Below are 14,654 nucleotides of genomic sequence, written 5' to 3'. Positions count from 1 at the left end.
GTTTTTTTCTTTCTATGATAATAGTGAAATATTTCAACAATATTGCTAAGAAAACTAGAAAACAAAACGTTATATCAAATTACAAAGCCAATCTAATATCCTGTTTTTTATTTTAAGATTGTATCAGTTTATTGTTGATGTGACCATTAATCATTTACAATCATACTCCCTTATTGCAAACGCCAAACATGTACGAAGACCAATCATTAAACACACCCGATTTATCTCCAGTGAGTGATATAATCCTATAAAAAGTCCATATACTCAATCTTACTTAATGACAAACTCATGTGAGCAAAATAAACATTTTTAATAATGTCATCGTTTAATGAAACCAAAAACGCTTAGCTATATGGCGGAAAGTCAACAACATAACCAACGTAACCAACATAACCGACATAAGCGACATAACCAACAATAAACACATACACAACACTCAAGAAATTTTAAGAAAATCACATAAATATAAAATCAAATTGCACAAACCCTCGCTACTAATTTAAAATAAAATAAAAATGATAAGGTTATGTTAAAAAGGATAAGCAAGGATATTGTGAAGTTATTTTTTTCATTATTTTTACTATTGGCCACCTTAAGTGACTTTAAACTGACATTTGCTTTGCAATATTGGACGAATTCTTAAATTAATTCGTTTGTTATTTTTTAACCCTCCAGCACATAAGGTCCCTTCCGAAGTTCAGATACTATATGTAGGTATGCACGTATTTGTGTTAGCGCTCCAACTCCAGATACTCGTACTCGTATAAAATATTAAATAAATGATGTCTCATAAATATTCACCGATGTGCGTTACTTTTCACTTACTGTCACATATTTTTAAATTGTCGTTCACCTTTTATTATTGCCAAGAGATAGAACTTCAGCACTTAAGATACTACGCACTTGTTTTAAGTATTGAAAAATATTTACTTTAGATTTTTATTGTATTTATTTTATATACATATATATTTTATTATTTTTTATAATTTTTTTTAGAGCTTTCGACTTAAGTATGGACATTAAATTTAAGTAACATAAATATAAGTAACTGATTTTCCACGTTTTTTTGAAATTAAAATTCTTTTTTATTGAACGAGGACGAGGATGAGGATAATAAAAGCTGTTTATTATATGAGTAGTCAAGTTGAATCGTAAACTTTTGCATTTGCTGAGTGCATTTTAATAAAAATAAATAAAAAAGTAAATAAAAGCATTTTATGTGCATAAATATCTTCTATGTACTTTAAACATATAGAAATGAAAATATAAAAATTTAAAAATATAACACATATAGGAAGTTATATATACGATTTACATGATACATTAATGCGTAAATTATCCTTCACTAGATCTTTATTAGATAAATGTGTCCTTCACTTATGCAGAAATTTTATTGCATTGGATCTAAATATTTAGAAATATTTTGAGTTTTTCGTTCAATTTTTCCATTCCCATGAGCAGTGAACAAATATTCACTACACTGCTATGTATAAGACGTGATATAGATTTATTGAATATTACGGAGTAAGTTATATGAACAATGATTTATAGATGATGATTTATGTATTGTATTTATTGTGAAAATAATTTAGAACTTCAATAATGTAATAAGTATTTAAATTGTTTAAAATCTAATATCTAATTCTAGTTTGTATTTAATTAAAAATCGGGTTGGATTTTTCGGAAAGTGATTTTTTATTTTTCCAAAAGATTTGATCGTTATATATTTTGATATAGCTGATGTAGCAAGAACAAAATTCGATTGATTCTACACAATAGCTTTTGGTTAACACCCTTTTGAATATTGAAAGTATTTTCTACTATCGAATAGATTAAAATTCTGTTGAAGCAATATATGTATTATCCGATAAGAATAGAGAAGTTGAACAATTTCGATCCTACAATTTTGATCTTAAAGGTGACCTTTTCAGGTCAGTTGAAACTGATAAATGTAAAATAAAGACATTCACTTATGTAAATTGGTGGAAATTTTTTATAGACTAAATTTCTCGAACTCGACCGTTCTAAGCATTCGAAACGCTTATGTTTAATCTCAATATAAGGGTTTTTTATATTTTTAAGGACAGTAATTTGTATTGTCGTGTGGATGTTTGCGATTTGCTTTTCACATTGGAAACGAGAAATAGGCTATCTATAACAATGTTAAACGTGAAAAATCATGGAGTAAAAATCAACAATTTCAAAATTAAACGCGAGAACTTATGAATTAAAAAAGATAAAATGGCTCACAGCACTTCGAAACCTCTCAAATAAAGGTGATAATAGTTTCTTCCACACAAAGTAATGAGTAATTCTGAATTGTATTATCAGTAATTAGACAAATTGTATGGTTCATATAAACAAAAAAATATTGTTTTGATCAATAGAAAAGGTTCACTAATATAACGGAACATCTCATAAAAGCTTGGTAACATGTCAAAATCTATTACAGCTATTACCCATTATGTTTTCTAGATCTGACACCTTCGGTAAAAGCTTTGCTTTAAATAAAGAAGTCAAAAATTTTCTTAATCAGTTTTTTACTAGCAAAGGACAAACATTTTATTAGTGTTGAATTATGTCACTAGCAGAAAAATGGTAAAAGTTAATAACTCAGAATGAACAAATTATAATTTAATGAAATATTTATGCACTATAAGAAAATTTTATTCTATTTATATGAAAAAGTTTAACCTTTAAAATAAATTTATTAGAAATAACACAGTTTGATCTTTTCTGCTTTGTGTTCTAAATCAATCAAGGATTTCGATTTTCGGCTTGCTTCGAATAGACAACGAATTTTACTCATATGCAATATTCTAAGCAACTTTTTCCTCTATTGTACTAGTAGGACTAATAAGTACCTGACTTCACAACAGGTGAACAAAATCAATTACAGGTGATTACAAAATCAATTCAAAATTATCAATTATATCAATTATTTTATATATCTGGCAAGTTTTAAATGAGAACTGAAAAAGAGTCGACTTCGTCAGATGTTTGGTTAGCTGTTAAATTTTTTAAAAAATGGAAAAAATTGAATATAGTTCAGTAATAAAATTCCTGCATTTGAAAGGACGATAGTGCAAGATTGCTATAAATAGAATCCATTTCCAATTTGATTGCAAAATTGTTCATTTCTTTTAAATGGGGGAATTTGGAGGAACTCAAAAAATTGTTTGCAGTCCTTAAAGGTTAATAAAGAGTGAAAATATTAAGTAAGCTTTTCCGTAATTTAATTATTTTAAATTCTTTGTAACTTTTTCACTTTTTATCTAATAAAAGGATACCTTTTTTTTAAGTTAAAGCAGGTGAGCTAATTATTTTTTTCTTATTTAACAAAAAACTAAAGAAAATAATGAAAAAAGGGCCTACAAATCAGGTGTTAAAGGACTTTTGTGCTTAAGGATATCTAAATTCCTTATGTGAATTTTAATTACATTGTTTTAATATTTTGTTTAATTTTAATAATAATTAAATTTTTAAAAAATTTTTAATAATGAATTCCACTTAGAGTTATATGAAATAAATTTAATTTGTATAAATATTTTTGTGATACTCACCCTTGCAACGTTTCCATATAAGCAAACCAAATTGAATAGTTTATCTGTGTTCGATGTGTCGTGGTCCAGTCCATAAACCATCATAACAGCACCCTAGAGATCAAATGCAGTTAAGTAAATAAAATATTTACAAGAATAGCATAACAAAAAAAAATTTTTTTTTTAAATTTTGAAATAAAATAATAAAATGAAAAAGAAAAATTAAATGCACATAAAAGAATGACTGAAAATATTGAATAAATGGAGCAGTTTTAAATTTCTGTATACACACATGTTGCATATGCAATATTTAACCAACGATTGCATATTGAAGTGCTGTAACAGAGCATATTTGCCAGTCAATATAAGCGCACAAATGCACTTGTTAAAATAATTGTAAAATAAAATAAATTTCATGAAATTAATATACCATATATCCAACATTTGTGTTTAAAATATGTGCGTGAAATTCTTATTTGTTGCTTTAACTCACCTGTGCTTGTCCTTGTGTAGCAAAAGTTACTGGTGCATTGCGACCGGGAACGACTGCTGGTTCCTTCATAAGTCCGGTTGGATGTATAGTGGCGCCCTTCCAGTTTTCAGGTGTGGTGGGATGAAATTCTGGTGTACCAAATGGTGGGAACGCTGCACCTGGTCCCAAAAGTGGTGGTTCTTTAAAAAAATTGGTTGGTGAGCTTAACATGCCAACTGTTGCAATTCATTTTGATTTTTATATGTTTACACAAAATTTAAGAATAATTATACACATTAAAATGTTTCAAAAAAAAAAGAAGAAGTAGATTTTTGTTGTTTTTGTTGTTGTTGATGAATACGATGAGGCGTGCAGTTTCATGATATTTTGTTAGTTTTCATTTTTTTTAATTAACATTTATATAAGTGGCATGCAATTTGTAGGTTTTGTTTTTTGTGTTGCAGGAAACAAATTCAGCGAAAACGAAACATAAAAATAAAAAAAAAAATAATTAAAAAATTAAAAGAAATTTATAGTTAAATTAAAAAGTTTATATTTAATAGTTAATTAATTAATAAAAGAAACTGTATATATACTATGCAAAAATAGATACTTAAGAAAATTAAATAATATTAAATTAAGTGGCTTTTTCGCTTATGATCTTATGATTATCAAAAATTTTTTTTAAAGTTCCAAACTGTAATTTTTTGGATCTAAGTTAAATATAATTTAAATATAAAAATATCTAAAAGAAAATTCAGTTAAAAATAATGACATTTTCAAAAGAAATTAGTTTCAAGTACTACAGAAATATATTTTCTTTGATGGTTTGTTGAAAAACGCATATAGATTGTACTAGGTTAGATCGCTAAATATCTATATTAATATAAATATTTAATTGATTAATAAATATATGTTAATTTAGATTTAAAAAATTTCAAATTTTATAAATCGTTAAGGATTTATAAATCGTATTAATTAAATTTTATCTAATATTCCATTCAAAAATATTGCCAAATATAGAAATATGGAATTTAAATATCGCAAAACAATATTAGAAAAAAAACAAGAAGGCGAGTTTGGCCTAATGTTTTCACAATCGACTTATTAAATTTAAAGGAAATTTGAGATATTTTGGAAATTGTGTATTAAGAAATACAACTCAAACTATAAAAGGATAACTGGTTTATAAAACTTTTTATGCACTTTTTTTAATTCCACATACTGTATTATTTTATATAATTTGTAATGTATGTTGATGTCATATTAAGATTGGAACTTAATTATTTTTTCCGAAATTTGTTGGAGTTAATGCAACTTTTCGATTCATTTTTATTTGTTTTTTTTTTATTATTCAAACATATTCCTTTTATATGATTTCTAAAGTCCCATTGTATAAAAATATCTTTCTCAACATATTTCTATAATAAAAACTCATTACCGTAAAGTGTCAATAATTTCAAACGTAATTAAAACGTCGAGAAATGTTGAAGTCTTGACATGCCGTCATACAGCTTTAAACTCTAATATTTACGCTTAATTTCAAATTCCATGTGTAGATTTTTTTGACATAAAAAAAGTTTTTTAAATTACTTTTACTCGTTTTCAAATAAAAAAGTTAAGAAGAAATTAAGATATCCTTCACGAGTTTTGAGTTTATAAAGACTTAAGAAAACAACAAACAAATTAAAAGAATAATTATGTTAATAACACTTAAGCCGATGTGCATCAAATCAGGCTATAGTCAGTTTATCTTTTGGTATCTCAAAGTTTTCCAACAATTAAAGTGAAAAATTATGAAAAGCAGCTGCTATCACAAATGGTTGTTTCTTTTACTTTTAATTTTAATAGCAAATATTAATCATACGCCACAGTGGACAATACGTACCATCCCTGTTCTTTGAAAAATTTTTACTTTATCTAAAACGTTTTCATTTACATTATCTAAACTTGCTGGAAGCTAATCATTGCTCTGTCTCGTGTAAGGATTCTAATTTGGCGCACAGTTTGCTCTAATATCGTGCAACTAAAGTTATTATCTGCTTTCGCATTATAATTTTTTATTATATTTTACAATATAAAAAAAATAACAAAAACCACAAGTGAAGAAAGTTAGAACATTTTATATTCGTGTTTTAGCTTTAAGCAAAAATTTATTCTTGTGACGCTTATTTTCTTGCCCAAAGGAAATTTCCTTTTAATTGAAAATCACCGCAGCTGTGCGGGAGGACCATGTTGCATGCAACAATTTTTTTTTACTTTTGCCGTATGTACGTTGTTGTGCTGACGTTAGGTGGCACTGTAGGCGTCAGAAACCCATTAGTTTATATTATATAATTTTCTTGGTGTTAGTGTAAAGCTTTGAGCATTTGAGTTTTCTGCAATCATTCCGCTTCAGTCTAATTTCTGTGGTTGGCGTGAGTTGGTTGGCGTGTTACAAAAAACGTCATTGGTTTGTGGCAAGTGAGAACTAAACGGATGCACTTGTCAAATAAGCTATTAAATTTTCAGTGACCTAAAGCGGAAACTAGAATTTTGTAAGAAACAAGACCGTGATTATTATAATCATTTGCTATTATTTTCTCTTATAATATGTATATGTACCATATATTATTCCAAATGGTACATTTTAAATAAATAAAATAATTTTTATTTACATAAAAAAAAGCATTTTAAGGTTAGATACACAACTAACGAAGATTAAATACAATTCCTAAAGGATCTTAAGATCTTTGGTTTTATTAAAGGTTCCATGTAGCTCAAACCCTTAAAATTTGTGTTTTTAGTCATAAATTGATCTTTACGTTCACTGTTATAACTTAGCCTAACCTAGATGTAGTACTATTGATAATTGCTTAAGCATAAGAAGCGCAAATATTAATCTGTGTATAAGGACATCAAAATAATTGAAGGCAAGCAAAGTTATCAAATAAGATTAGTGCCTTGCTGTTTAACTCATCTCTCTTAAGTAAAGAAATCTAGGTGAGTATATAAAAGATGAAGTTAGTTTTTTTTGAAAGGTAGATAATTTTATAGCATGACGATAAAAATGATTTCAGTCATAATACAGACACTGCAGCGTCTTAACAACTCCACCCTGGAGGTTAAATTTTCTGCTTCTTTTTTGTTGTCTTTTAAAAATCTTCTAAAAATAAAATTACAGTTTGCTTGTCTGATTATCTTTTGTAGATAATATATAATCAAATATTTCATTGAGTAAGACCATGGTTTCTCTATAATTACATATGACAAGATGGTGTCACAGATTATGTTTCGTTTTTAAAGAATAATATTTCGGTGATTTCAAAAAGCTTTAAATCACAGCAAAGTTTATTATTTGAATATATAATGTATATAGATATAAGTATTGATATGTTTAAAATTTAAAACCAAATGCGGTAGTTCTGTTGATAGATAGAGCTACTTATGAAAAGTGGAACAATCAGACTTTGCACTGAAAAATGAATGGGTTTCAAAACTGTTTAAACGAAAATTCTAGGGTGAAAGCTAAAGAACTTGAGAAAAATTTTTCGTAAAATCGTTTCGCAAGTACCTACTTTTCGTATATAATTTTGAATTCTTCATATAAGATGTTCTCGACACTGGCCTTAATGACTGCAATACTTTCATCTATGTGTACTCAATGTACTCTTGAAAATAATTCTGGAACTCAAAGGACTACACATGTCGTGAAATTTTCAATTATTTTTTCGAATAGCCGAATCGGTGTGATTATTATGTTGAATGTAAAGCTGACAAAGTGCATTTTTGTTTACATACCATATGGTGAACAAATAAAAATTTTGATTTTTGTTACATACAGAATATCATTCACTTAAAAAAATTTTTTATTTGAGAAATGCTTTATAGACAGACTATCAGAATATTGAATATGACATTGCACAGGAATATACTGTGAATGTATACCAACTTCAGTATATTATAAAACGCTCACTTAATAAATCTGCAATGTGTATTCAATTTTATATTGAAAAAAGTTTCAGCATATGAAGTTCATGTTCATACTACTACTTATATATCTAAATTAATTTCTAATTCTTCTACTTATGGGGATTTTAATTTCTTCATATAAAAAACTCAACTTCTTCGCTATAATAAAAACACTTTTGGAAGCAATTTTAGCATGAAGTAATTACAATTTTTTACTTTAAAATAATTCTTATTGTAACATAACAAAATCTTTTGAGATTATGTTAATATCGAAGTATAAGACTAAATTAAGTGAAAATCTTTCTTACAGAAATATGGTAAATTTTCAAGCGCTCCACTACACATTACCCTACCGCCTTCATGCTTTACAAACAAAATTAACTCATTACTTCGTTAAGGATTTGCACTAACGGCTTAATTTGTCTACAGTAAATGTAACAAAAAAAAAACACTGTAATTGCTTTTGATCTTGCTTTAAAAAAATCTCTGAATAGCAAACTGTTTCCTTTTGATATGGCAGTGCTTGCATAATTTTTGCACTTTATTAAGGCGGAGAGTAGCAAGCATAGAAAAAAAATAATGGGACTGTCACAGTTAACATAACGTTTCCGGTTCCGGATGCAATGTGTGGCTAAAAACACATATTGACAAAAATACACCGAAGTTGAAGCGAGAAGGAGTTGGAAAAGGAAAAATGCATACTAGCATGAGATAAACAATAACTTTCACAAGTGCTGCCACATTTAATTTTTTTTATTCAGAATTTTATGTAAATGCGTTGCATACTTTGCGGAGCACTACCGCTCGCATTATTTTTTATTTGTTTTTTATTTTTTGTGTTTTTGTAATTTTGTTAATTTTTTTCGTTGCTAGTTTATACCATAAGCAGCAGTTTTTAATGGCAGTTAATGTCGCTGTTGCAGTCACTCGGTAAATGTTTTGCGGTATTTTATTTTTAATTCTTTTATTTCCTTGCCATGAAAACTGAATGGAACAATTGGTGGCAAATGTCGCTTTGACGCTGTAAATAAACGCGAATCCATTTGACAAAATTGCGCTCCCAGCTTTTATTAGGATTAAATAAAGTTTTTATTTTTATTTTTTAAGAAAAAAAAAAGAAAAATATAAAGATATATAAAGGATTTAATGGATTATCCGCTTTAATTTATGCGAAAATAATTTGAAAGTCATTGTGCTTAAAAATTTATTACCGCATAACAATAGAAAATCACTGAACCTTTAAGTTTTTCTTTTTAAATTTTTTATTTTTATTATTTTTTAAATAAAAGAAAAGAATATATACCTTTTCTTTTTCATTTTGATGATTCTTATTTTAAACTTTGACATGCATCACATAATAGAATACAATAAGAGGGAGTGCCTTTCATTTTAAATAAAAATTTTATTGAACTAATAAAATAGAACTAAATGGCATTTTCTTAAAAATCAATTTATGTCATTTCAAAATTTCTTGTCAGTTTGCGATAAAAATCGTGGAGAAAATAATTTTATTATTTATTTAAAATAACAATCTTATTACTGCTGAATCAACTGTTTATAAAATTAAAGGTATTAAAGGTATTTATTTAAGTTGAAAATAATTATCTAAGCTATATGTAAGTGGAAGTAATTGGATATTAAAAACTAAGTACTAAAAGTTTCAATATTAGGTAGAACTATGGAAGTTATGAAAAATTTAATCACTTTTCAATACTCATGCTTAGTGAATCTGAAACGTTTCAAGACTTATAAGTTTGAGATGAAAATCGTGGAGAAAATATTTATATTATTTAAATATAAATAACAAGATTATTAGTGTTAAATCAACTGCTAACAAAATTTAAGGCACTTTATTTTTTTAAGTTTAAAACAACTCAACTAAACTCAACTAACTATATAACATTTACTGTTAATATTTCTCATATGCATATTACTTTCACTTAAATAATTAATTTAATTATTAACGTATAATGAAATAAGCGATAGAATTCCAAAAGGCTACTGATAATTAGTATTTGGCAATACTCGAAACAGCTGTGTAATCAGCCAAAAATTTTGTTCTTGTAATTCACTACTGTTCAAAACACCTCTCTATTAAAACAATAATTTCTATTAAAAACCATGGTTTCTTTTGTCGAAAACATGTAAAAATAGAATACTAATATTATTTAAGAATAATTAGATTTGCTATTATTTGCCTTGTGTATGTCCTGTTCTAATTTTATGTATCTATTTCAAAACACGCAAATGTGGCAACATCAGATGAAGCTTCTGAGCTTCAAAACTGAGCTCGTACTGATTAAAATATGATTTCACCACAGGTACAAATTCTAAACCTGGCACTTGCAGTTCAAATAAATTATATATGGGCTGTAAACTAATTAAAAAATTCAAATATTTCCTAAGACCACTGATGTTGAGTACTTGGCAATACTCAAAACAGTGTTGCATAGTCAGCGAAATTTCAATAAATTTAATAAACTTTTTGTTGTTGTCTTTTCTTTGCTATTCAAATCCGTCTAACTTTTAAATAGTTTCTTTCTGTTATAAAGACGCGCCACTCTCAACAAAAAAAAATAAACATAAGAATTGTTATTGTTAATCTTGATAGCATCTTTCAATGAATGATTTATATTCTTCCACTTTAAAATTATTATCTAAATCAACTAGCTGTCTTATGACTAATAGTAAATGAATATATATATAAATTAAAAAACAAATATATCTCTTGTGGAAATTTTTATGTCATATCTTAATCGTATGATTGGTGATGTTAAGCTTTAAGTTCCATATAGTCTTGTTGATTAAAAAAGTATTAAACTTTAGTATTAACTTTAAGATATTGTTTAGATTATTAGAAACCAAGATAGAGATGACAGTAAGTGACCGTTAAAGGTAAAAAGTAAAATATTTTATATAAATATAGAACATTTAACCTGATATATAAAAATTTTTATGTTATTATATAAACGAATTGATACAGATGCAAGAAAATTAGTAATATTAGAATATTAGTAATATTAGAATATTAATTACGAGTATTAATGATGGAAATGATGCGAAAAGTGTTGACATCATATATGGGAATTAGTATTATTGGGCGTCAAATTATAATTTTTCAAGGAGTATTAAACTCTCTCTTTAAATACTACTTCACATATTTAACTTTAAAAGATATTTAAAACAAAGAAAAAGAAATTCTAAATGAAATTAAAAACAATGTTGTATATATTTTTAACTTCAATAATTTTTTCTTCTTTTTTTAATACAAAACTTCTTGTCAGTGCCAGGAAAAACACATTTACTTTTCAGTTGAAATTTTCTTACAGCATTCGCTGTTTTAATGACTACTTCAATATAAACATTTTAATTTTGGAAAATGTTAAGTGTACTTAATATAGTTTACGAACTCATTAGTTTTGTAATCAGCAAAAAACATGGAATATTATGATGCCATTGGTGTTGATATTAATGACGGCATAATTTTGAAAAATGAATGCGAAATAGTATTGCTAAAAAGAATTGTTAAAGTTCAAGACAATTAAGAACACATCAGGAACTCTTTAATGAAGTTTTCAATGGGTTTTAAGATAATTAGAAGTGGTTTTAGAAAATATACGATATATGAAATTTTTTTAAATATTTTAAGTGTTGAAGGAGAAAATATAATATGAATATTTTTAAAATTATATTTTTGGAAGCAATTTATTAAAAAATATAATCTATGTAAAAGCAAAATTTATATATTGTTTTAATATTCAAGATTATCATGCTTATATATTGTGTAAGGATATCAGCATAAAAGTTATAAATTATATCTTTTCAACAACTTCGTATGGTTTATGAAAATTTCATATTTATTTCATGGCTTTGATAAAGTTAACTAGTACCATTTTTCTTTTGGATTCCAAGTTAGCAGTCTATTTTTTTCCACTTCTTGTTTTAATACATTAGTGCTATTAGTTGGGATACTGGCTGTTGTTTATTTTTCAGTATAATATTTATCATATATAAATATATTTCAACACTCTATTCAATCAATAGTAAATATTATGAAATTAATATTATGACATGCTATACTAACAGACAAACATCAAATGTTTTTATCGTTCTTTGCAACAATTGAACCCCTTGACCGGACATCCGTCTTCTGCGGACAAAAGTAGCCAAGAGCGGTCAAGAGAGTTTTCTCTATAATTAATATTTTTTTAACTATTGCCGTAAAATTTAAAAATTATAAAAACCAAAATTGTTTTTTATCACATTAGTATTACTTTTTTTCCGAATTTTGATATAAAATTTTATTTAAAAAAGTCTGCATAATGAAATTATAGAAAAAAGTAATTTATTTTTTAAAATATAATTAAATATGAAATATTGGTATGTATTTATTTTCTTGAAAATGGCTTGTAACATGAATTCACACCTTCCAGTCATATTTTATGTTTTATGTGACAGCAAATGGAAGGGAGTAAACGGTAAAACGACGTGGGAAACAAAATTCTTGGGTTGCTTTCATTAAATGCTTGGAAACGTTTAGTTGGTCTTTTACAGGGTGCAAAAGGCACAGAACACTTTCTTCAAAATTACGAAAAAAACAAAATTAATTAGAAATTATAATTAATGAAAAAGATCTCTTTTTGGCAGGCTGCGTAGAATAATGTCCTATAGCAGTTATCAGTGAGTTAATAAACTTGGCTAGTAATAGCAATAAAGTTAATCATTCTAACCATTTTAAGTCGAAATATATTTCAATTGTACTGAAAGGATACTTTCACAATAGTTAATATAACAGTTAATATGTTAGATAGATAAATAGATATATGAATAGCTATATATGGCTATTATATTTATATATCAGTAAGAATAAAAATAAAAGTGATGATTAAGGCCAATAAAAAAATTCTATTTAAAAAAAAACTAGTTGAAGTATCTTATTTTAGTTATTGAGTTAGTAATGGACTGTATTTAAATATATATACTTAAATTCAAACATAAAATTACTCATACGTAAAGTTGGAAAAAAAAATGAATGGTTTATATTCATAAACACCTATAGTTGAGTTCAAAATTATTATTCTAGTACCTTTATACTTGAACATCTTTTGAAAAATATAACTTTGTTATTCAAAATAATTCATAAAAAAGGTTTGGTATTTTGGTTGAGCTTTTTGTTTTTTGGTAGGAAATGAACCCGGCTTGATAAATTATCTAAAGATTGTACAAAAAAAAAAAAAATTCACTTATAATTAATATGTGGTCTTTAAGACACCTATGATGATAAACCCTTGATTAACTTAAATAAGACTGTTATTCCGCAGAGTATTCAGGCAATCTTTTCAGAATCAAAATTAATTTTCATCGTTTTCTGTGAGGTTTAGTTCGAATATTAACAGACGGAAAAAGAGACAGATATGTATATGAATAATGCTTAGTTCTGTTATCGAACTCTATTCTTAAAATATATATATTGTATTAGTTCAAATACAAAATTACTCATACGTAAGATTATAAAAAATTATATTTTTCAGTCAAACTTCAAATAAATCTTATTAAAATGAAAATTCATTTTTGGAATTTTCTAAGAGACTATATCGAATATTAACAGATTATTAGAGAGATATACAGATGGTTATTATTAATTCCATTCCTTTCTTTGTTCGTTTACTTAAAATTTGTATATGGTTTAAATGGGGCACGTCTCTTTTTAAATGTGCTATAAATATCAAGTGTACGAAGGGTAAAAAATATAGTTAAATAAATTTAAAATTTAAATATGAATTTTAACTAAAAAATGCTGATAATGTTTTTCAACACATAGTTAAAACAACACAGATATTAGAAAGTAGTCGCACCTTGTATAATATCACATACATTGTAGAATTAATTATATGAGTTGGCAATTACTAGGCATTTTCTCATAATTTAAATAGTATTTTTTTACCCTGCTTTACTGCCTTACTGCTTGCTGTGGTATGTACTGGCACTTGTAAGTATAAGCACTCCGCTCTCCTCTTCAATGCTTAACTTAAACGCCATTTTAGACCGACATGCATAAAAACGTGTGTACTTTTATGATTTTATACAACAATTTGCGCCATTTTGAGTTCTTAATTATGTCATTGTATGTGTTAGCAGTTAAATGGCGCTTGCATGTGTTACAGGATTCATACAAATCCCTTAAAAAATTTACATAATTAAGCTGCTGTGAATTTATACGTTGATTTTAATCGGTCTCTTGTTTGAATAAAACAAAAAAAATATTGCAAATACAATTAAAATATGAATTAATTAAATTAACATATTTTTATTTTGATTTATTTTAATAATTATATTGTAATATAGTTAACGTAGATTAATGTATTATTTAGCAAATAAGTAGTAACAAATAAATTAGAAGACTTTTTAAATTAATTTAGCAAGCCAAAAATTTATTTCAATTACTAATAAATGTAGACTAAAACTATTTATTTTTTTACTCTTTAAATTAAGAAGTTAACTTGTTAACAACCTTTAAATGCTAATAGTTGCTCTAAGGTTTGTTTTTTGTAAAACAATACATCTCTTAAACATAAAAAATATGTTAAATAAACATTTAAAATGTCAGCTAATAGCACTAAATAAATGAAAAAAATAAAAAGAAAATCCAATAACAAAAAAGTCTGAAAAATTTGAGGTTAAATTACAAC

General features: G+C 26.2%; 1 protein-coding gene across 3 annotated transcripts in view; it reads right to left on the bottom strand.

Moving 5' to 3' along the window:
- The window catches only part of LOC119678623 (heterogeneous nuclear ribonucleoprotein L), a 114,905-nt gene that overhangs the window by 19,292 nt on the left and 80,959 nt on the right, over positions 1 to 14,654 (bottom strand). For 2 of the 3 annotated variants that reach the window (XM_038090559.1, XM_038090560.1), the window contains 2 exons: positions 4,036 to 4,250; positions 3,564 to 3,656 (listed from right to left, as the gene is read on the bottom strand). In XM_038090559.1, coding sequence (XP_037946487.1) covers positions 3,564 to 3,656; positions 4,036 to 4,250 — 308 coding nt within the window. The remainder of the gene's footprint in view (positions 1 to 3,563; positions 3,657 to 4,035; positions 4,251 to 14,654) is intronic. The other variant, XM_038090561.1, reaches the window with a different exon arrangement.

This window comes from Teleopsis dalmanni, chromosome 2 (genome assembly GCF_002237135.1).
Source record: "Teleopsis dalmanni isolate 2A chromosome 2, ASM223713v2, whole genome shotgun sequence".
In the NCBI taxonomy this organism is placed as follows: domain Eukaryota; kingdom Metazoa; phylum Arthropoda; class Insecta; order Diptera; family Diopsidae; genus Teleopsis; species Teleopsis dalmanni.
Note: the sequence above shows the minus strand (reverse complement) of the source record. Positions and strands in the feature narration are given on the sequence as shown.